At 39.9% G+C, this 25623-nt stretch overlaps 1 protein-coding gene across 2 annotated transcripts in view; it reads right to left on the reverse strand.

The window, feature by feature from the left end:
* Positions 1–25623, reverse strand: part of EIPR1 (EARP complex and GARP complex interacting protein 1) — a 72055-nt gene that overhangs the window by 31749 nt on the left and 14683 nt on the right. For both annotated transcript variants that reach the window (XM_080587770.1, XM_080587769.1), the window contains exon 3: positions 24158–24290. In XM_080587770.1, the coding sequence (XP_080443896.1) occupies positions 24158–24290 (133 nt within the window). The remainder of the gene's footprint in view (positions 1–24157; positions 24291–25623) is intronic.

The following is a 25623-nucleotide window of genomic DNA, read 5'->3' on the forward strand; positions in this document are numbered from 1 at the left end:
AAATCTATAAGCAGTGCACATCTGCTGTTTAAAAAATTTTAAAAATATTAGAGTAAGCTGAATCTAAGAACACAGAACATGGATACTGACAGACCTCAAGTTAGCAGTCAAGTTGCTGCAAAACTCATAATTAGCATTCACTCAACCCAGTTCTCCCTGTTTTGAAGGCAGAAATCGGTGCCCATGAAAACAACTATGTTTAAGGCAAGTTTTTGAAGCTTTCCCCGTGTTGATGTAATGAGAATAATGCACAATTTGTATTACTTGAGCCCTTAACAGTAATGATTGAGACACTTTTAACATTTTCCTTTCAGGGGCTACCTTCAGTTAAACCTACAGCATTATGTTATATCCTTTGCTACCAATAACCGTTTACCACAAAACTTCAGGTTTCCACCCAAATACATTCCTGTATCTCCAGTGAACAAAAACAGCTTCCAAAAGACAAACAGAACTTACATGCATATAGCAAAGTATTACAACATACAAGGAACGAACTATAGATTGAAGGGAAAAAATACCATATGGTTTATAAAATACCATAAGGTAATGCCCATCACCCCCCAGAAAAAGGAATTTCTAGCAGCACAAAATGGGAAGAGATGAGAGCAGCACCACATATGTTCGTATCGTTACGGGCTGTGGTCCAGGCTTCCCAGAACAAGGACAGGTCAGTTAGCTACTGCAGCAGGAACAAAGAAACCAACTACAGGGACGTTAGGTGAACGGAGGGTGTCACTACCTGCTGGAAGATGCTAAATGCAAAGTCCAGTGCATAAGCAACGGGTGAAATGTTTTGTGTTGCAAAGTCTTTTCACATGCCTCTCTCACTGTTCTGTCTTCATGTACATCTGGCTGATCTTAGTCGAGTGCCTGATTAAAGACCCATGAGCAAACGTGACCAGCTCGGATCAGCAGAGAGGAAAACAGGAACAACTGTAATGAGGGCGTTTGTTTTCAAAAGGGTGGATGGTAGATCTGAAAAAGGCCTTCTCAGGCTCAGTACCATTTAACAGAAATGTCTCCACTACAGAGGTAACCAATCTGAATATTATACACACAAAACAGACATTCAAGCAACACACAATAGGACAAAAAGCAACATCCATTTCTGAAAAAAGTAAACGGGGTAAGAGAAGGACTTTAAGGCATGGAATTCACAACACATGAGCACTACGCATTTGATAGAATGCACTAAGTATGAAATATATGTACAGTTTTGGTAACTGTTATACAGCAAACTGGAATTTCTATACAAGTTGAATACAGTATTGAGAGACTATATATCAAAAGATGATGGATAATCCCTTATTTATTAGCATGTAGTTGAGCTTTTAATAATTCTAATGCATGCTAACTAAATAGCCATTTCCAAACCATTTGAGGCAAATCCTTCACTTAAAATCTATGTGCCACTGAATGAAGAAGAGGAAGAGGTAGCACATTGTTACCTTTTTTTTAAGCAAAGGGCAAGTCAATGCACAGTATGCATTCTACACTATACAAATAAAGATAACCTAAACTGAACGTGCAATGTAGTTTGAGAAAGTAACATTTACTCCATGTTTTGCCTCAATACTCAAATACGTGGCAGAAAGTTAAAACGTTAAAGAACACTGAAAAGAAATTTATGGTGTATTATAATTAGTGAAAGTTCTGCACCATGCATATAAAGCTTTAACTTTTCCACTATCACTAACATCTATTCAGAGAACCACAAAAGCCATCATGGAAAATGAACTACACATTTCTCAAGCTATCTTTGCTGCCAGAACAGCACCACGAGTCTTAAGACAGCCTTACAAAGTCATTTTAACTTCTCAAAAATGAAAAAAATTAAAATTCTAAATCAACTAAACAAGCAGTGATTTGAAGACTGATTGAAGCTGAAGTAAATATATTGAAATCTTTCTAGAACTTGATGTAACCTGGGCTCCTGTAACACTTTCATGCTTTGAAAATTTGTCAAAGGCCACCAATTGTGAATGTGTGCAACAATTCTATGAAGATTTTGCATTTGTTTTCAGATTATAACTATGGACATTTCTAAGGAACAAGATGGAAGTATACTTTGATATTCCTGGCAGAAGAGATTTATTTGGGTAGTAAAAACAAATTTATCAGATTTCCACATCTTGCAGACCTATGTAAGCCATTTCTTGGAGCCCAGCATATACTGTTCTCTCTGGAAAGCTGCTCTGACTATATGATGTCTATCAGATGCCATTTGCTCTTCCAAAATGCATGAGAAGCTTCTCTTTCTGTAAAGTAATTTGAGCAAACAAGATTTCTGTATTAATGGCTGTGATTTTGTAGATTGCCTGAAGTCCTTTCTTCTTTTTATTAGGTTGGCTCAGAATTTCACATGCAAAACTCTGTACCATCCTATGCCTGCTTCACTTCCATGGGGCTGGTGGTGGGGGACACAATAATTCTGTGTGTCAGAAAGGAACACTAAAAGCCAGTTTGCATGGAACTCTTCAACATGCAGCACGCTCTGCTTGCAGATGGGTTTGGAGATGCACATGGAAAAACGACAAGCCACTTTCCAGCTATTGAATGATCAACTATTATAAACAACAGCACGTATATCACAGATCTTCATCTTGTATTTTTACAGTTTGGACAAATTCCGGAATTAGATACGTGGCTGAAACCCGTAGAGTGAAGACTTCATTGAGAGTACTTTTAGTTTCTCTTTTCACTTTTTATGTACTCATCTACAGTTCTGACACTTTATTAATTCCCAGATGTGTTAAACCAAAATGGAATCACCACTGCCTCTCACAGAAGTAATTTTAGATATAGCTGGTCTTAACCAAGGCTTAAGTTTCCTTTTTATAAGGAACTTTTAAAAGATATATACCATTATTCTCTCCATAAACAGGCAAACATTAGGTCTGAGTGAAAGTATCATCCCATTATGACAGATGACATGGACTTTTTTTTGTGGGTCGTGATTCCCTTTAATCGAATAACCATTGGCAACAAACCTTTATGAACCCATAGACACAAGATAACTTTCACTGCATAGAAATCCAAGTCCCACAATAAGCTTCTCATGGCTGTATGAGAAGCTTGCTAGGAGTACACAGTGTTTCTGAAATTACCCACGTAGCTGTAACTCCCCAAGCACTCATATTAAAATTTGCGAACATTACTAAGTAATTTCACTAGTGCTTCTATAGTTCCACTGCTTACACTGAATACCTAAGGGCAAGCAGAAACCCCAGATTTTCTCTTATTTTCCTATCTTCACTTCATCCCAGTGCGCACACACATTGATAATGACAAGGTTGTTATCTATAACCTCTTGCATTATTTCTCTAAAAATGTTAAGAGACCAATATGAATGAATGTAATATTGAAATGACAATACCGGTTAGTCTGTCAAAGGAAGAGCAGCAAGCAAAACACATAATAACTAGGTCATATCTCTATGCCTTCCTTAAAGCTATTCACATATTTTGAGACCACTTTTCCTTATCTCATATTTAAACCAGAATTTTTATTTCTTTATGGCACAGCACCAATGCAGAATAGATAAGGTTAAGCTAGCTACTGTTGCAGTCTTATCACTGAGTGTATGAAGAAATATATTTGTAGGTTTAACTAAGCACTAAATAACTGTTAAGTTACACCTTCATAAAATATAAGTAAAAGGTTCGCAGAAGGGAGTCCCGCTGTATTCCTAAAGCATTGCTCTCAAGAAGTGACCCAGGACTAAGACAATGAACTGTTACATCTTTGTCACCTTTGTTCCTCATTACTCAAGAAAAACTCGTCTAAACCATCGTGCACCTTCCGCACACCTTTCACTAGGTACAGTTAAAGCCAGAGTTAGACGTGCTTTAACAATTGCAACAACTCCCTGTTAGGCACTGTTCCCCCAGCTTCATTAACACGATCTCCTGGGCAGAGGACACCATACTCACGGACCTGCCAGAGTGACTGTACACAGTTTGTTCTACCTGGTTCTGTTGAAATGATCCAAGCTCAAAAACAAGCAAGCAAGAAGTCGAGGAATAAGCAAATATCCCACATTTTGACAGCACTGAGTTAGAAAGCATCTACACACACAGTTACGCTGGCAGCTCTGAGGGTGCAGTAACTGCAGGAAACAAACTTTGGGGAGTTCAGCCAAAGCCCGAGAGAGCTACAGAGCACAAGGCCTCCTTTAGATGCCTACTTTACAAGTCAAGCAAGTGAGAAAACTCTCTGCATGCAGAGTGTGCAATTTGCAAAGGGTCACAACTTGGTCAAATCAATACCAATTTTCACTACAGCACTCCAAAAGACTTCTCAATGAGGGCTATTTCCATGGCAATTTTCAGCTTCCCACGAACACCTTTTTCAACACAGAAAAAGGGTAGAAGTTGTAGACAGGTGAAGCATCCTGTTTATCAACCTCCAAAAAAATGCTCCCCTGGGAGAGCTGCTCCAACTTAATCAGCTCTGAGAAAGAAATTCCTACAGACTCGCATAGTAAAAGAAGTGAGCTCTGTCAGGTCTCCAGATTTAGAGAGAATAACCTAAAAGTTTATAAAAATTCTGAATGACATTTAAAGATTTATTCAGAAAATTCTATAGCCTGGAAAACCACAAAGAATTCTTTGCATGGAAAGCTACAAACAGTCTGTCCAGGCTAGTGCTGAATCAACAATGTGGGGAGATGTAAAATGATTACACAGTGATTGCAGTTTGGGTCTAAATTAGTTCAGAAACGAGGCCAAGTGTAACTCATGCTGGATTTTAGCAAATTTTCAGATTGGTGCCATTATAAAAATTTGTTTACAGAGAATTCTTGAAAAGTACAGTTTATTCCCTTTAATAAATTGCAAGTTTAACAAGGACATGACTTGTAATCCCAGTAAATATACTAAGAAACCAACTGATAGCTAGATAACTGACAATAATAAATCAGAATAGATACAGAAGGAAGAGAGGTAGTCTATAATCACTGAAGACAGTAAGCGGTCTGAAATAGACCTCTTTGTTTTTGTATTAGTGAGAACAAAAAGCCACACTTGTTATGTTGGAGCTCTAAGATTTTGCGATTGAAAGCAATCCAGTAATTTCACTGTTTTTCCAAACTTAATTCCTTTACTGAAACTCTCCTTCCACAAACAGATTTTTTGGAAGGACGCTACAGAAAAACTACTCTACTCAAGAGTTTTGTTTGATGGTCTGGGTTTAAAGAAAAAGTAAAGAAAAAACACCTGAAATTATTTTGGAAACAGTCAAATATTACTAAAACAAAGATGAAACTGAACAACAAAAAGAACACATGGAATTTGAATAAAATAAATCATCATCGGAAGTACAGATGGTGATCAATACTCTGCAGTTTCAGCAGAGAAGAGGTTTGAGTACACGCAGAAAACCACCAATTCTGTTTCCCTTACTCATTCAGGTGTGTATTGAGCACTAGATAAACATAGATATGTACTATCACTTATCCATGTTCTGCTTGCCTCCAGTTCACCCACTGCAGTTACTCTTCCAGAACTGAAACTATGCAATTCAAAAGCAACAGAGCCATTACAAATGATAAAGAAGAAACATATTTCAAGAGGAGTGATTAAAAACATCAATGTTTACAAAGTTTAAAACGTGATTTTAAGAAGTTAAACCCCCCCCCCCAACTTGTAAGCAAAGCGATGCCTGAAGGCATTGCCATAATATAAAGGGTAAAGTGTAAAAATACAGTTAAATGAGCATACAAGAAGTATTACCACCACCACACCACCCCCCAATCCCACACAAGTGGATTTTGATCCCAATTATACAGGAACACATCAGTCAACACTGCAGCTCACAGCTGTTCAATCATCTACCTTTCATTCTTCTGGTGCCACTTGCTGAATAAAACCTACTATGCCACTGAAGTATGCTCTGACATACAGAACAACTGCAGTCCTGGCTTGTCAGAGGCTTACAGCAGTCACCCAAAGCAGACCAGGTCCAGCTCTGGTCTGCCCTCCCCAATTATGTCACTGTACAGAGCACTTGAGTCTTTCTGTTCAATTGTTCTTTACGGTCTTTCTTTTCTTACCTAAATATGTGATAAATCACACTTGATTAATGTATTCTTTTGGAAGAAAGAAAAAGACGGTTATTGCTAGTCTCCTGCTCTCTTTTTAAATCGTTCTGAAGCACATTTTATATGTACATTAGTAATTAAGTATTTTTTAATTGATTTCTTAGAATCAATAACGATGCACAGACGGTAGCATCTACAGGAACAATGTTTACGTTTTACTTTCTGCTGTCATTCTGCCTCATTCCCCCGTGTTTAACCTTGAAACCCAAATGACAATGCTTCCTACATCACTGCCTGCAGACATTCACACTGAAGCTGGAGGAGCCGAAGTATCAGTGCCTGACAGGGTTTGCTCTTTGATCAGCTCAGGTGGTGCAAAGCCAGCTGGCTGCAGTTATTCTGTTGCCCAGGGAACAACAACTGAAGTGTATGCTTCCTAAATCTGCACAGGAGGCCCTTCTGCAGCACTGCCACAGCAGCTCTTGCTGTGCGAGGCTGAAGTGGCAAAGCCGCTATAGCTACAGCCCAGCTGGTGCCCATTAATGCGCTCAGTAGGACAGGAACAAGCAGCGAGTATTCAGAAGCCTCCTTCTTACCATTGACAGACTTATCGCTTTTCCTTATTAATGAACGTAAACATCCTTCTCCTGTTTTGATAAAATGAAGAAATCAAAACCAAAATTATTTAAGTATGCATCTTTTAAAGAATAACTTCGTAGCCTTTTTAATCAAGTCATAAAAAGATGAACCGCATTCCATTTATTCCACGACACATCTTTTACAGGTAAAAGAATATGGTGGGGAAATAACCACCATCATTCTTTTTTTGCGTTCAGAATTTCTTCTTTAGTGTTACAAGCCTGCGTAGTCTTTCATTGTACATTTTTTCAGAGATACATGGGGTGAGGTATATGTAAGAATAATAAATTGTAGGCAGCCTAATTTTTCTTTCCACTTATTTTCTAGCTACCAAAAAACAGCTTTTGATTTTGAAAAATATAAACATAGAAACACAGCAGAAACATGATATAGCAGCTCACTGTGTATCCTAACAGAAGTATGTTTCCAAGTCGAGATGGAAGCAGAAATAATTAGTAGAAACACAGTAACATGCTCCAATCAAGTCCAGCCCAGACATACATTCATACAGAAGACATCTTCCATGCCTACCTGTTGTCTCATGACTCTAACATGCAGAACACACTGCACAAACAGCAGCTTTACTGCTAGCATGCAGACCACAGATGATCATAAGTTCACATCTACTGCACACAAATACAACATGGGTGAGACTTGGGTGCTAGACAGCAGGCTCCCATTCTGCATTGTGCTCACAGACGTATAAGGAGGTTTTGAAACCCTCACAGGCTGGACAGCGACACAGAAATAATGATCTGAAAGTGTGCAAAGGAGCAGGTACGACACGAAGAGACAGGTAAACCAATCATGTTATACGGAAGCTGGAGACAGAACCTGCAGAAAGCAGGCAGTCAGCAGGCTGAAAAACTGGAGAAGGCACAAATTACACTTTTTTTTACTGAGGTTTCTTACCCTATCCAGAGGTGATTTGAGATGATGTTTCAGCACGTATCTTCTTTCCCTTGGGATGTGCTTTCCGAAGACAGACAGATACTTAAGGGAGCTTAACATTTACTGACTGCATTTCTGGAATTCTGCCACAGAAGGACAGCCTGAGTGAAGAACTGTAACCCTCACTACACCGATGAGCTGAACTCTGCTCTTCAGGCAAAATTTGGCTACAACACTCTAAAAAGTTGCTTAGCAGCACAGACATGCTTGCTTTCTGACACTTCAGAAGAACAGATCTCCTAAGGCACAACAGTGACTTATGGCACTTTTGATACATCAGGTAACCCTCTCTAGGTATTTTAACACAGTAGAAAAGAATGGAGAAATTAGCACTAACTACTTGCTTTTGTTTCTTCGTGGTAGCCTTCCCACTCGTGTCACCACCCGCCCGCCAGAACTGCAGCAGTCGTACCCAAAGCAAGGTATCAGCTGGCCATACAAAAAGCATTGGGAGATTTAACCCTGGGCTGAGGAGAGCTGCACGACACACCAATAAAAACCAATGAACCCTATATACGTGTTGGCTTCCATCATCACTAAGGCTAGCGAAGCTGAACACTATTATCAACATTGCCCCTTTTTTTTGTGTGTAAAAGTACCAAAGAGAAAGCAGGAATCTCATGGAGGCACTCACTTCCATCACCACAAAAGCCACAGCAGCTGTCAGTTAAGTGGGACTAGATGATAGCAATGCATTAACGCTCCCACTTGATGTTTCGTGAGATATTAAAACACTATACTCCTTAACAATTTAATGACAACTGAGAACCACTTATCCCCTCATTGAATTAGGCCATCACCAGACAGTTGCACATTCAATGTTCTATTTAAATAAGCTTTAGCATTTCTATTTCATTGCATATGAGTTCCAAAGACAAATAATAACGGCTTGACACTTCGTGGAAATCTGTTTCAAACAGGACAAGTGGAATTACATCCAACGTGAGCAGTCTGACCGCCCAAATTTGCGGGACTAACTTCTAATATCTCAATTTGGAAAGATAAGTTCACCACCCCTTATGGCAGACTTTTGCAGTTTCCACTTCTTTACCTCAGTAAAGACCCAGAAGCATAGCCACTCTCAATACACACACAGTTTCACTCAGCAATGACTTGTGATTGAGATCTTTTCCCTTTAAGCCTTCCTGATCTGTCCTTCCTAAAGAGCCTGTGTTCTTCCATGCATCTGTGATCCCAGTGAGATGACATTTGCCATAAACATAAGGTGTATTTGGTCAGTACTCACAAAGTGTCCTGTCTCTGAGCTGAAAATTTGACTGTAGGATGGCTTTTAGAGGTTTGTTTCTAACTTGCTGTATTTTTGTGGCTTTTATTTGTAGATTATAAGCTCCTTCAGGAAGACCTGTATGACTCTCCACTCTAGTTTGATTAAAAAATTTTGGTGCAGTTTCTCTCCTATGAGTGGCTCTGAGTTGTAAACAATTGAGAACTAAATGGTTGTTAGCAGCCTGCTGCATTATGTATTGCTCAAATGCCCTAGGTTGAGAAAGCTGCTGACTAGCATAGGACACTATTTATTCTTCTTCCTTCTCTGGACCTCCTGGATGTACTAGTTGTTGGTATCTTGAGGCATCAGGAAAATGGAATTCAAATTAAAAAAAAAGTAATTTATGTTTCTTGTATTAGGAAAACCTAAGAAGACAGTCTTCCTAAAACAAACCCATCTCTCTCAGCCTCGCTGATAATGGGTTTGCTGGGCAAGTTAGATCTTTCTAAGCTGACTAGTCCTAAGCAGAGCCAGGATATCATCCCTCTAGCGACCAACAGCTATTCTTCGATATAGACTCACCCTCTGAAGCATTTCATTGGAACATAGATTTCTCTATCTGAGAACACCAACGTTTGAGGGCTCTGCTATGCACCGTACAAAACACTCAGAAACAGACTCCATTGCATGCACAATGCAGACAACAGCTGAATGTACACCCGTGTAACGAAGGGAAAAAATGACAACATATTAGCTATAATAACAGATGGCAATTTCAGTGCAACATCATGCGTATGTTCATATCTTGGCAGGTATCACAACGAAGCAGGGAGTCAGACAGAAGGAATTTGAAGACTGAAATACAGAATCACAGAATCATCTAGGTTGGAAGAGACCTCCACGATCACCGAGTCCAACCTCTGTCCTAACACTAACAAGTCCTACACTAAACCATATCACTAAGCTCTACATCTAAACGTCTCTTAAAGACCTCCAGGGATGGTGACTCAACCACTTCCCTGGGCAGCCCATTCCAATGCCTAACAACCCTTTCGGTAAAGAAGTTCTTCCTAATATCCAACCTAAACCTCCCCTGGCACAATTTTAGCCCATTCCCCTCCCCCAAAAGAAGCACTCACACAACCCCTGAGAATTGGCAAGAGTTGTTTATTGCCAGGACATCTTGCAGGCAAGCCTGCGGGATGTCCATGGTGTTTGGTGGCTCCAAGCTAATGCTTGCGATGGAGCCTGAGGAACAAGTAGGGGGCTCGCCGGGCACTCCTGCGGTGCTGTTGGTGCTGCCGGATGGCAGAGCACAAAGACATGCCGCAGTAGTCCCAGGTCTGATCTGGCCGAGGTGGATCCATTTCCATCATTTCCTCCACATCTGGTGGATCCAGCTCCATGGAGCTCCACGGTGCTGGGCAGAAGGCTAAGCCAGTCCTTGCCCGGGACTGCCCACATGGGATGCCTTCCATCAGGAATGTTCTCTGGCCAGGGTGCTGAACCAGGAGGTCGTCCAGTTCCGTGGCTCAGTCCCATGCCATTGTCAGCTTGATTTTCATACATGGGTCCGATAGTGCTGTCTGGTTTACGGCCATTACTGGGTCCCGCACTGTGCTCCAGACTATGGGCACGCCTCTGCTCCCCGTGGCTGTCTGTCTGACGCTCCTGCCTTTGCCCCATGTCACCGTTGCTCCTATGGTAAGGCCCAGGCCCCCTGTCGCTGGGTGTTTGAGGGGCTGGCCTGTTCCCCACATCGTTGCAGTGCCAATGATACCACCTGTATCTGTCTGTGGGCCGGGCGCCAGAGATCCCTTAGGCACTGGTGTCTCTTGTGCCACCGGCGCTATCCCTCCGCCCACGACACATCTCCTTCTGCTCAGGTGCCTTCCTTCTTGGTGCTTCACCGGACGGCATCGCTGTCCTCGCACATCAAGGAGGCCTGCCGCTCGCCTTGCTCTCCTAGTCTCCTTACTGCAGCACAAGCTGACAGTCAGAGGGGCCTAGATGCTCAGCAAATGATGGGCCAGCTGCGGGGGGGCCTGTTTTATAAGGCCCGGGGCAGTGGTGGCCACTGTGACCTCAGCAAGCCTCCGTGATGGAACGGCCCACGCATGGCCAAAGGCGGCTGTGTTGGGAGCGGCCTGGAAGATGCACTCACGTGGACAAGGAGGAGGGTTGGGGGGGCTGAGGACCCCTTTTCTGGGGCTGGCTCCCCCAGGCCATTTGGCTTGCCAGAGAGAAAGGCTGCCCCTAGGAACTGCCCTGCACCTCCCATCCTGTGCCCTGGGTTTATTTTTAATACTGGTTTTTAGGTAATTTCATTCTATTCTTTACGGAAAAGAACAGAAGCAAGGTGCATCTTCAGCCCTAGAGTCGTTGTCTCTACTGACAAAGCTGCCATACACTGATGTCTGAGCTGGTATCTGTAATGGTTCTAGGTACAGTTCTATGTACGTTTACTTCTCCATGTCTTCAAAATCAACCCAAACTTCAGAATCAGACTCATTTTTCCTCCACCATTAACTCTACCATGGGATATACTGTCCCTATAGAGCCTCCAGCTCACACACTGATCTCCGATAACTTCCATTCCCTGAATATATATACTCCATATATACTTCCCCTTTTGCTAATAGCTTACATGCTATTACATTTTCTTCCTTCTTCCTGCCTTAAAATCACGTGCCAAAACTTTCCTATTTGCTGCCCTAAGTTTACTGACTCTCATCATTTGTTGGCTTCTTATGTCTAGGCCAAAATGGTATCAACAGATTGAGCTAAAGTACTCACTTAACAAAATCACCTCCCACATTCACATTTCCTTTATGCCATACATACTAATTTCAGAAAATACAATGTAGAATCTGTGTGAAATAGTTCACTGATATCTAGTTTAAAATAAACTTCAAGTTCATCTTTGACCCTGTATCTTCATTGTTGGCTTCAGATCATTGCTGAAGGACAAGTTCCCAAAGGTTCAGCTCACAGGTTGTTCATGAGCAGTTTATTTTCACTCACACAGGAGTGAAACGGAGCATAATCTGACATTAAGCTTTAGTGAAGTCAGCTGAAACTTCTGCTACAGCTTGGTTAGAACTGGATGATCAGCTTCATCTCACCTCCTGTGTGGTGGAGACTGCTGATGAAGCCAGAGAGCAACAAGGAACAAATCCTGGCTTCTCTTTACCTTTGAGGATCCTGGCTTCTCATGCCTTTGAGGTGAACCCATCGCATGCATAGAAAACCATGGTGAAGGGAAAGCAGAAGTTGTTTTTCTAAGAACATGAAGTAATAGGCAACATTGATTAGGCATTATGAATAAATGATAGGATAGGACAAAGCAGGGAAAGCTTTGGAAGTTTTCTTGAAACTGGAGAAGAGAAGGCCTCAGGGGGACCTAACAGTAGCCTTTCAGAACCTATGAGGAGATATTTCAAGAGGACAGACCAAGACTCTTCACTGTGGAGGGAGAATAAGAACCACTAGGTGCAAGTCAGTGGACACAAGCCAACAGTTTTTCCACCACTACGAGAGCCAAGCAGGTTGCCCAAGAGCTTGTGTAATCTCCATTCTGGAAGGCTTTCAAGAACCAACCATGTAAAGACCTAAAAAACCTGGTCTAACCTCAATGCTGTGACTCTTACATCCCTTACAACTTGAATTACCCTATGATTCTTAAACAGTGGAAGAGTATGATTGGTCTACCAGACAGCACATGCAATAGACAAAATTAAGCTGAGCTGCAGAATAGTCTTTACAATGCCAGAAAAGGCACATAAATATTAACCTTGCCTTCCCTTCTTCCCTGTAGCTAAGCACAACTTCAGTAGCTACAGTAGCAGAAACATCTGCAATGGTTCTTAAGTTCTATGCATAATGGTTAAAAATGTTGATGCTCATTTGATGCCCCCATGAAATACAATCAGTTTTCTTATATATTAAAAATAGCATTGCAAGCTACCATCTAAAAACTAGAAAAAAATTACTCACCTTACAAGTTTTCACACAAGCACAGTAGAGAGCAGAATCCAGAAACAGAAACAACTTTTATTTTAAAGGATAAAATGAAATTCATGAATCAATGTGATTTAGTGTTATCAGGTGGATACATCCAAATCTAGACTGGCTACATTACACATTAAAGAAAATATAAGCCTACTGACCAAATAGTTAGGATATGGTTAGGAGCTGAATTGTGATATTGATTAAGTCATCAGGAAGAGGAAAAAATAAATCTTCAGTGTTCTCTTAAGAGTCTATCAAGCAAGTGACCCTCCTTCAGCCTCTCTAGCCTATTAATAATGATGTGGTATGAGGAAGTAAAAGCAGACTACATTTTTCGCAGTAGAAATAGAGCAACAAAATGGAATGTTTAAAAAGTGAAGTCCCAAAACCTCTTAACGTTTACCTGATGGATCTTGCACAGAATGCTTGGTTCCACTTACATGTTTCAGCGATAACTGTGAAGTCCATACACACCAGAGAAGAACAAGCTTCTAGATTTCACTTACTGACAAGCTAGTTGGACAAAGAACGCTTAGACATACTACAATACAATATATGTATCCACCAAACGTTACTTACTGCAGCAATGCGCTGGCTGGAGGTAGAGGAAGAACATTTTTTTCTAGTTTACTATGCTGTAGCAGTTCACTATTTGAACACTGGGCAAACAAGACTACTTACAGATCGGATAAGGAAAGCAGTTTTTCTTGCTCTATTCTCAAAAAAAGAGGGAGAGGATAGAATAAAACCTTCCAATGCTGAAGGTTTGAGTAGCCTGATAACTCAACGGATTCTCCCTCATTGAGGGTTCTAATTCAGTAGCATTTTACCTTTCTATATTTTAGAGCATTCTTTTCAATATCATGACCATCCTGTAATACATCAATTTCAGTCATTTCCTCTCCTCCCTCTTCTTTCTGACATTAGCTCTATTTTGCCTCATAGCACAAACGTTACAATTATCCCAATAACAGTTGTCAAATAAAGATGAAATGCTAAATCAATGAATAACAAGCATCTGTGCTTCTAGCTAATTATATTTTACGTAAACTCCTCAGTTCTTACCTTTTTCCCCACATATTTGCTCTTACCTACTGGCTGAGACACTATACTGAGCTAGACCCCTACAGCAGTGTTGTGTGATCATAACACATCACTGACAATACAGCTTTATTACCTGTCCCTTGGACTGGGCTCAATATTTATCTACGCACAGAGGCCTTCAACTTGAAGAGCAACTAACATGAAACAACTTCTCAAGCCCATAAGGCCATAGGCTTGAGAAGAGAAACTATTTCCATAGTGGTTTTCCATCACGTGCATCAGATATCCAACTATTTCCCTCAAAACCTTATTGGAGGGTACTTAGATGGGAACACTACCAGTTAGACATAACTATAATTCCTAGAAAAGTACCAAGTATGATCTACAAAGAACACCCAGAGAACAAAGAACACCAAGCAGATTCATTTCTCCCCTCAAACCACGAGAACAAGACTTCTTCCACGTGGGCCTCCAATACTGCTGAGGGGAGCACTGGGCAGTATTCTGGGAGATGTGTTCAATTTTGCCAACCCCCAGCCCACCTGCACGTTGGAGAGACTCTAGTTCACGGGGCTATACCAAAGATGTCCCGAAACAGAGCATTTTCACTAGAGCAAAGGACAGAGAACCCAGAGAAGTCCATGTCGCCCGCTGTGTGCAGTACTAAGCAGCTGAGCGCGTCACCAGCAGCGTTATGTCCAACACCCTTACCGGTAAAATTTCTCTGCAGGAAGTTTTAACACACAAGTTTACTGTGTGAAAAGTGCAATGCATTACACTCAGAGCAGATGCAATGTTTGAAATTAGTAGATTTTAAATACAGACTATTTTCCTTTTTTAATCAAAATTAAACAGCAGTTTTGTGTTTGTATGTGTGTAGGTTCTGGACCTAAAAGCAAATTATTTATATTGGATCTTAATGATTGCTACACAGTGCCACTATCTTGTTTGCAGAAACAAAAAAAAACCAAAAAGATGTGTTTGTACATGTGCATGCCTGCATGTGTAAAATTTGAGGTAACAGTACTTTCTTTTGCCCTCTGGTGGCTTTCTGTGTCCCTACATGTAATCAAAGCCCCAAACCTAATTTTATAGGAGTCAGAAACATTTGCACTGGGAAAACAATTTGTTTTCCACATATATTTCAATGGATTTGATTAAGAAACTGAACTCAAGATATACAGGGGAAAGCCAAAACATGGAAAAAAGTGATTTTTTTTTCAAAGTATTTAATTTCAAAATGGTCTGAGACTGTTTGAACCAACTTTATGAGTGCTCCTTTCCTTAGTCACTCATGCAACACAATATTTTTCTTGCATTGGTAAAAATCTGACTTCAAGAAAATCTCTATATTGTTATGCTTGAGAGAGATTTTGCTTTCATATTTCATTTTTCCTCTTTGTAGTTGGAGGAATTCATCAAGCTTTATCCCAATGGATTTATAACAAGGCTCCAAAAGGCTGAAGGTAAGAACAGAACAGGCATTCACTGTGAGCTCCCCAAAGAGAGTTATTACTGTCACGGTGTAAACCCCTAGTCTACTTCTGATACAGTTTCAGGTAATTCCACGCCACGTCAAAGGTGAGAACTTCTGAAGGATCCAGAAAATTTGGCAGTCCAAGTAGGACAGATGAACTTCACTGTGTACAAACATCAGTTAATGCATGTAGAGAAAGATAATTTAAGCCATCCTGACATTATGCTGCACTCAGAACTGGTTGTTACAACTCCCCAAAAGCTCTTGGTGTCACCACTGACAATTCTCCAAAGGGAATGAGCAGTAGCTACACAAGACAGCAAAACATTGGGCATTTTTACAAAGAGTACAGAGAATAACACAAATAATTATTTCACAGCTCCATAGAACACTGATACACCTCCAACAGGATGTGCAGTTCTGATGTTTGTATGTAAAGCAGTGCACAAGATTGGGTAAGCGCAACATAAATGAAGAGGATGGAACAAATGTCCTATTAGGAGATGTTCTATAGGTTTCATTCGTAAGGAAAGTGTCCTGGAAAGAATTAAGTTTATGGAAACAGAAAAGCAATGACAAAGTTTTGTTTGTTTGTTTAAAATCCATTATAGGCAAAACCTTGCAATACTAGAACTAAGTGGTACTCACCAAAATAGTACAAGACAGGTTCAAAAACAAAGGGCAGGGAGTTTCATCAGTAAAGAGCAGGCTGAAATTTAACATTCTAGTAGTTAGGGGAGAAAGACAGCCTTGACTGGTTCAAAAAGGGATAGATGCCAGTCTGTGCTGTTCCTACCCAGGATGTGCTGTTACTGCCCCAGGAGTCATGATACTGGTACAGATGAACCAATCTTTGTTCTGGTCAATAAGTTGGGAAGACTATTTGGAAGGAAAACAAAAAGCCCTAAGCACGTGAGAAGTGCCTAACTTTCATAGACACTGTAGCACGAAGGTCAAACACCTTATTGCACCTCACCAATCCACTCCATACCAAAACTAACTTTCAATAACAGACAGAGATGGCTGTATTATTCCTTTTTTCCTTTTTTTTTTGGCCTCTGTAGGTTTCCTGCCAGAACTGATAGTTATTGTCTGAGAAAAGCTTTAATTGTACACGTGCAAAGGTTATCTTGATAACCAATTCTGACCTCTACCTCCCTGAAACCATGTTAGGTTCCCATTTCTCCTGATCTATTTCAGAGATAAGTAGAAATCATATCTCAGCAGCTCTTCATCTGTTCCCTTCAACACCCAGAGCAGAAATGGAGGGGAAGCAATACTATGTTTTATGACAACTGATTCTTAAAGCAACACACACATGCACATTTTAACACAGAAGGCATGGACAGGGAATGAAATGCATGCACAGATTAATTTACATTCTTACTTTTCCCAAAGTTCACATAGTTGTATTACTACATTCAGGTGAACTGCAAATGACCCCTTATGGAGGAGTGCAAGCTGGAGAATATAGCCTGTGCATAGTAAACTGCATTTTTATTTATTTTTAATAGAAAAGGGTACTGTATTTAAAAATCAAAAGACACTCCTCCACACTTTTCTTAGTCATTAAAGCTACGTAACTGTTCATTAAAAATTAAAATTCTGAAAGCAGACTGATCAGTAGCTCTTCCTTCATCAGCACGCACATCCTGGGATGCCAGTTTCCCTGGTTATCCAGTCATCAAGACAAGAAAGAAAATCCAACTCAAAGGGAGAAAAAAGTGTTGAAAGGTGATAAGCAAAAGCTAGGGCTTTGTTTCTTCACTTTTAGGAAGGCAATAGAAAACAAACAAACCAAACAAAAAAACACAACACTAGCTTTCCTTTCACAAAATGGTTTTCAAAATTTTTGCATTTACAAAGGCAAAAAGGAGACCTTCGCTGATAGCTGTTCTATATTTTAAACAGCTCTGCAATTGTCAGACTACAGCCACTTTTCCCCTCCTGTGAAAGAAATCTCTTATTAGCAACAAAAATCAGACAGACCATATACAACAGCATATACCAATGTCATCAGTACAACAGATGTTTGTGCGTGTTAACAAGTCCGCCTGAGAATCTGAAATAGCGTGTAATAAATTTTCATTTCTGTAAGCAGGCATGTATACCTGTCCAAGTACAAATGCACAGATGTCAAAGTCACGTAGCTTGCCTAACCCCATGTTTTTTTTTAATTTTCAAAATATCTCAAGATTTGCGTCACTTCCATGACACTGGGATGTAACAAATACACACCAAGCTGAAAGAAATTCAGTATTGCAAAGAACAGTTATCAGAAAGCCAGACTTCACGGCTTATGCCTTCTTGAAGAACCATTTTCTTGGTTTTAAGCAATTTTGTTTCACAAGTCTAAAAATGGAATTTAAAATCATTAAAGCTTTTTGATAGTTTAAACTGCTGGAGGTGGTAATGAGATTTCAATAAATAAGAATTTTAAAGTATTTCCAGAGCTCCAAAGGAATACTGATCTTATGCAAATTCAAAAATAAAAGTTTTGAAGGTAGTAAATTTTATGAGTAAATTATGACAGTGTTTAAACAAATATTTAAAAATATGGTAGAGAAAGCAAGCAATAGAAGTCCTAAAACCAAATGCTTGGTAAGATATGTGCATTTGTAAATAAAACATATCTTTCATCCTCTGTTCCCACAAAAGTTTTCAAGAAGAAAACTGTAAGAATAACTGGTTCTGGCAATGTGTGCCTGCAGCCCAGAAAGCCAACCGTACCCTGGGCTGCATCAAAAGAAGCGTGGCCAGCAATGCAAGGAAGGTGATCTCCCTGTCTGCTCTGCTCTCCTGAGACCCCACCTGGAGCACTGCATTTAGCTCTGGAGCCCCCAGCACAAGAAGGACACGGACATATTAGAATAAGTCCAGAGGAGGGCCACAAAGATGATCGTAGGACTGGAGCACCTCTCCTACAACGAGGCTGAGGGAGTTCAGGTTGTTCAGCCTGGAGAAGAGAAGGCAGAGGGGAGACCTTACAGCGGCCTTCCAGCGCCTAGAGGGGACCTACAGGAAATCTGGGGAAGGACTCTTTGTCAGGGAGCGTAGTGATAGGACAAGGGGTAACGGCTTTAAACTAAAAGAGGAGTAGATTCAGATTAGGTATACGGAAGAAATTCTTTACTCAGAGGTGAGGCTCTGGCACAGGTTGCCCAGAGAAGCTGTGGATGCCCCATCCCTGGAGGTATTCAAGGCCAGGCCACATGGGGCTTTGGGCAACCTAGTCTGGTGGGAGGTGTCCCAGCGTTCACTTCAGAACAGGACACGTGAAGCTTTCTCTTGAATTCATCAGCATTTTTAGACATACCAGCACAGCACCTAGCAATCCTAATCTTAACCACCCTGTTGCACTAGTCACTGGATAAATGCTGTATCAAAATAGCACTATTCCAAAATACCGTCTTCTCCAGAAGCATCACATTATCTCAGAGAAAAATGATTTGTCTCAATTTTGTGGAATAACCCTCACAACAGAACTATCATACCACTGATATCAGAAGAACAGAAACTCTTTACTGTATCTTCACAGCTTAAGTTTCATACATATCTTTATCATGTTTTCTTACTATTTGTCTAATGTCTCCCTGAAACACATTCTCCAAAATAAGTAATTTGTATATTGTATAACAATCTGCAGAGGAGAACCATGACTTTTTTGGCAACTCAAAGTCCAACCTGAGGCCAGCTGGCACAGTAGTGCTCACTCTTTTGCAATGTAAGCTGATAGAAGGAGGCTACACTCAAAACTAACAGTGATGTTCTGGGACTACCCCTGGGTGTCAATATCTCAAATTGCTAAACTGCACATGGGAATCCTAACAGTTTAACAGTACCCACTATTCCAAGTCCATTGTAATGCTGGTTGCACTGCTGTATGTATTCCATTACCTTGGCAGCATACAGTGATTGCTCTGTTATGACCCAGTTGCAATGCCATGGCCCTGCTCAAGTTACTGAGATACATACAAAACCTTAAAATCTTAGTCTAATGTCCTAAGACTACTCCTTTTACGCTACAGGTTATAACTTCCAGCAACACTGATATAATCAGAAAAACTTAGAGCAGCCAACTGCCTTATATCAAAAAATGATTATTCAATGTTAAGATTGTTATGGTCAGCAACTTTTATTCTTCACAAGCAAGCAAACATTGTTTTGCTCTTAAATCATTACCAGTGTTGATATACACTATTCTCTCTGGTGACCAGCGATAGGACCTGAGGGAGCAGCATGAAGCTGCACTGGGGGAGGTTCAGGCCAGGTGTTAGGAAGTGGTTTTTCACTGACAGGGCACTGAAACAGGCTCCCCAGTGAAATGGTCACAGCACCGAGCCTGCCAGAGTTCAAGAAGTATTTGGACCATTTTGGGTTTACGTGGCAAAGTTTTGGTAGTGGATGGGGCTACAGGGGTGTCCTCTGTGAGCAGAGCCCAGCAGCTGCCCCACGTCAGATCAGAGCCAGCTCCAGCCGGCTCCACAGGGATCCACTCCTGGCCAGAGCCGAGAAAGAATTTAAGAATGAATTTATTTCACCAATGATCTTCTCAGGAGATGGCATGAAAAGGAAGAACATAAGGTCTCAAGAAAGTAGGGGGAGTTGCCATGGATAAAGAGGAAAGAAAATGCAAAATAGAAACCAATAATCAAAAAATAGAACAGACATTTAGTCACAATAACAGATTTTTCTACTTACTGTAAGTGCTACAGAAAACACTAAATGCTAACACTGAAGAGACATCTTACTACTACAACATTTCTACAGTATTCTACAGAACCACCTGCCAAAAGGCTACAGACAACTTTGTGCCTTCTTGCTTTCTCACAAGTGGTTGCAGCCATACACTTGTCCCTTAAGAGACACATCCCTTACTTGCTTTTGAGATCTCCTTCCCTCGGATCTCCTTGTTACTCCAATTTCACTTCTTCCTTCACTCCTTCACCCTGTTTTTCAGCAAGCATATCCCCTAACAGACCTATGAGAGGTAACAGCACACTTAGGCAATGCCTAAGGTTATGCTCTTGAGATACGGTTATCTACTTTCAACCTGCAAGCGCACCCTTCACTTGCACGTAAAAGAAAACCGTTTATCCATAAGTCAGAATAGCTGCTTTCAAACACTTTCACAAAATTCACCTTTACAGTAATGCACATAACCACCTAGATGTGATGAGAGGTTCAGCAGGCAAACAGCATTTACTACCAATGCAGAATTCTTATTCTGGATTGGACCAGCATTTATATATAACATCTCTAAGTATTTACATACTTACCAAAAATTGTTATTTTTGGATGATAATTTTCCCTGAGCATATTAGGATCATTCACCTTATTTACTGGATATTCTGCTGTTCAGGGAGCTTAATCAAGAAATTCAGGAAAAAGCCATCCATTGCTGGAAAACTAGCATGGCTACAAAACTCTTAAGTTGTCCTACAGAAGAATTCCCCTGCATTCTCTTTTAACGTAGTTGAAATTTACTTTCTACAGCACAGAGAAGTGCTTGCAAAATATTCCATCTCCATTTTAGCAGCATCCTGAAGTGGCAGGTGAGAAAAGGGGAAGGATGCATACAGGAAATGGGACAACAGATTTAAGTTTTCCATGTGAAATACATGTTCAAGACACAGATGTTCACAAAAACCACACACAACCTCTACCCACCCCTGTGCAACCACCTAACTGGGAAACGTTTCACATACTCTGTGACAGTGTATTATGAACTGGACTGACAAAAAGGGCATCATTCAGAAATCAACCCATTTCCAAGTTCTCCCCAACTTCATCTTACCCCAGAGATCTCACTTTCTTCAACCAACTCCAGGCTTTCACTATTCACTTCACATGCAAGAACTTTATATTAGTGACACAATATTTTTCCCTGCCTTGGGACACTGTTAGGAGTCTACTCGAATGCTTTCCTACTTCCTGTAACTCCAGCAATACAGACTTCATATAAATAGTATTTCAGCAGGAGACCCTGTTGTAGAACAATGAAAAGCCGACAAGTTTTATTTTCCAAGCTACTCTCCTCTACCATGATCTACAAACTTTCCAGCATTTTATCTCATCACAATGAAAAAATTAACCTAATGTAGGCCATGATGCTCCTCTGAATGCTGAAACAAAACTTCTTTCAGACTTTAATATTACACGTGAAATGATTTTCCTTAAGGTGAATAGAGCTCTTGGATAGCTACCAAACACCTGCAAATTTGAAGACTAATTTATCTTCATTTTTATATTAATTTTCTATGTAGTGTATCATTCTCATTGGTTTATGTCTTTCTTTGGAGGTTACAGTCCTGACCCTCACCCCACCCCATCATTATTCTTTTCTGATATTTAAAAGTGTACTTCTAACCAAGCTGTTATAACCTCATTAATTACTTTGTCACCTTTCTTATTCGTGTTTTTGAAAGTGTCACTCCTGTAGCACTTTAATTTAGAGAAAGTAAGGAATTAATAGGCAATTGACTGAAGCTACTCAGAATAACAGAAGGAAGAGCGTAAAGTTCCTAGGATTGTTCTGATGTAGATTTTCTGTTAAGTACTGCATTCTCCTTTTTATTACTGGGCCACTGCGAGAAAATAACTTCTGCTTCACTAAGTACAGTAACTTTAAGATGCAATAGACATTATATACAAATAAACCCATGTAAATTTTCAGTGATAAAGCATTAGCCAAAGTTCAACTGTAGCCAGCTCTTTGCCACCTGTATTACCACAGCCCCAAACCTTATGTGGAATCATAGAACCATTTAGGTTGGAAAAGACCTCCAAGATCATCAAGTCCAACTGTTAACCTACTGCTGGCAAGGCTAGCACTAGACCATGTCCCTAAGCACCACATCTACATGTCTTTTGAATACCTCCAGGGACGGTGACTCAACCGCTTCCCTGGACAGCCTGTTCCAGTCTCACAACCCTTTCAGTGAAGAAATTTCTCCCAATATCCAACCTAAACCTCCCCTGGTGCCATCTGAGGCCATTACTTCCTCACACAAGAATCCATCCTTTTGGCTGTTTGTTTGTTTTTCCTTCTTCTTCAAACCTAATCTTTATTATTAGAAGTTAGATTGTTAAATTTCAAAGTTAGAAGATTACAAAAATCATTTTTGCCTTAATTCTTACCTATTTCAAAGCTGTCAATAGTAATCTTATCCTGCTCAAAAAAATCTCTGATTCAGTTGACTTGGCACAATAGAGGGGAAAGATGGAAAGATGCATCACTGTCACAAAACTGACTAGCAGTGCATAATTTCACCTAGGTATCTAAAATATTAATTTTAGAAGTCTGCTTCCCCACCCTCAAGATATTCAGACATGTTTTAATGCAGTTTTTCCTCTTATACTTACCTTCTTTCACATATTTATACAACTTTATCCTTACAATCTGGGCATGTGGTATAAAATACAGCATTCCTAATTCTTACAGTGCTCACAATAACAAATAGCTGCCAAACTCAAAACCAAACAAGTTATCTCAGTGTAATGATTGCCCAAAATAGATGGAGACAATGTAAAATGATCATTTTGCTTATATGGAAGGATCCGATTATGGTAATAAAACACATGAAAGCCACTAGGTTCACAGGTTGCTATGCTGGTATCTCCCCCTGCACTATCATCAAACTTGTTTAAAACCTTCTAATAAGTAAGTCACCTAACAAATCACCTCTAGAAAGAACATTTATTTGTGGTCTTATGTAGGTCTCATGTAAATACCAGAGTTGATAACCTCTCATCACCTTGCTGTTCAGCTACACAGGGGGGAAAAAAGTGCATAAATTCTATGAAGTCTTTCCCACTACACAGCAGTTTTTGTTTTGTTTTAAAGAAAACACACAACAGTGTTTCCTTCCCCCCCCACACACCACCACCAAATTCAAATTGTAGGACTTCTATTTCAGTACAGAAGACATAGGAGAACGAAGCAGTCTTGGAACCTTCTCTCTAACACAAGGTTGAGCAGTAGCAATGTACAACTCTGCAGCTGACAGATGCATGAAGTCTGAAACTCACTATTTAATTCTCAAATTCTTAGACTTTATTCCATGAAAGGATACACTAATATATACTAGAAGAAACAATATTTACTCAGGCTGACAACACAGATTTCTTGCTTGTCAGAGAGAAAAAGTACCCCTTCCTCAAGTGATGCAAGGGGATTTTTCACACCTCATAACAGAAAATCTTCACACCCACCTTACCTAGGAAAGGCACCAAGATCCTTAATCTCAACAGCCGTGCACTTAGGGTTAGGTTACACAAGGAGCACTCCTACTGTTTCCAATGAGATATTTAGATAATTTATAGTTCTCTGTGGGCACGTCTGCATTAAATATATGACAAACAACACTATATACAGACTTCACCTGCAATTTTAAAGGAGCTTGATGCTGGCAAGATGCAGTTTGGAAAGACATTTACTTTCACTTTCAAAACCAAACATATAAAGAAATAAAAAGAATGAAGCCTAAAATAACAGGAGTATTTTATTTGATGTGCTTTGCATTAATCAGGTAAGCAATACTTCGGTTTTGCTGCATTCTATGACATGAATGCAAACAGACTTGTAACCTGGATGATCTAAGGATAGGAGACAGATGAGGTATAATTAATGGCACAGCACATCTACCAAACATTGTGTTGGTAACTCCTATTTTTAAGTTTTTACACACAGCCAGATGTTCCATCCCTGTGCATTCAAAAAATACCAAAATACTTAAGTTCAAAATTGTTAGAAAGAACTTACTTTTATTGTAGCAAGTTGCAAGTACACCTTTATCTGCAGGACTGGCACTAATGTGCCAGATTTCACCCACTTGATGAAGAAGCACATTTTTGTTTATAATGTTATTTTCATCATCAAAATCTATGATGTGAATCTGCAAATACAATAAAAGAGAACATTAGGATTTCAAATGTTTTCCTGTGGGTCTTAATTATACATGATGACTGCACAAAACAATGTAATGAGAATTTTATATCTGATATCTACTTTAATTAATTGTTATACTTCCAATTTAGCATATTATCGATTTCATGCAGGATAGACTTTTCTAGAAAAACAAGCCATTTCCCTGTTTTGATGAAATACCATGTTTATTCTTCTCAATTTTGCAACTTAAGGCTTGAAGGTGATTTTTCCTATTACAGTTAATAGCAAATAAACCACTAGTATTGCAATTCAACACTTCTAGCAATAAACAGAAATAACAACATCACAATCCTTAGTCTAAACATCTGCACGAATCCTGCACTGAAGTCAAATTTAAATATCCTGTGAAGAAAGAATGGGAGAGGGGAAAACGACTGTTTTGAAACAGAAATACTACAAACTCAGTAGGAAGCTTTGAGAGTTCACTTCAAACAATCCTACATCTGTACCAATATATAAAGCTGTACCAATTACTAAAGTATTTGGAAATATAATAAAGTCTAGGCTACGTGCAAAAATAAAACACTGAACTGAAAGATTATTTGGTTTTCTTTTTAAAATTACTAGCTCTGTCTTTTAACAGATATACCTTACTCTTGTTTTTTCTCCCTACTGTTAGTGTTTTCTTTTCTACAGCTGCCTCAGAAATAGAAGAAATTGAGAAAGATTCCAGCCTGACACAACATACACAAGTAACCTCAAGAGACTAATTCTAGTAATCTCATTAAGCAATATTATACGCTATTTTTTGAAATGGCTGAATTTACACGTTACCTCTTTCCTTCTCCTCCCAAACACTGTCAGCAGCAATTGCTTCCTCAAATATCATGCTGGACCTTACCACCTGTGTTCTTCCACTCCACCATCCCAGCCATAAAAGCACTCCTGCAGTTGACAGCAAGCTGCCTTTTCAAACTGGACTCCATTTGTTGCCCTAAATCTGCACATCTATGCAGGAATCAGGACTCTATCTCCTGCAGCAACTGCATCTCCATCTTCCTGTCCAACTTCAAGTGACCTTCCTGCCTTCCAAAACTCTCCACAGTCATGTTGCTCAGACTTACCTATAGTTCCCCTTTATTTTGGCTTTTTTTTGATCTACTCCTCGTGTCCTAATTCGAGTGTTTCTTTATCTACGGAGGGTACTTGTTCATTTCATCATTAAAAATCACTAACTTCATCACCAGACATCACAACCCTCTGTACCTGCTCTTATCAGATGTATTTTGATGTTCTGAATAAACTTACAATTTGAATTGTAAAAGAGCTATTTTATTTGT

The sequence above is a fragment of the Anser brachyrhynchus genome (genome assembly GCF_964034855.1).
Source record: "Anser brachyrhynchus genome assembly, chromosome: 3".
NCBI classification, from domain to species: Eukaryota; Metazoa; Chordata; class Aves; order Anseriformes; family Anatidae; genus Anser; species Anser brachyrhynchus.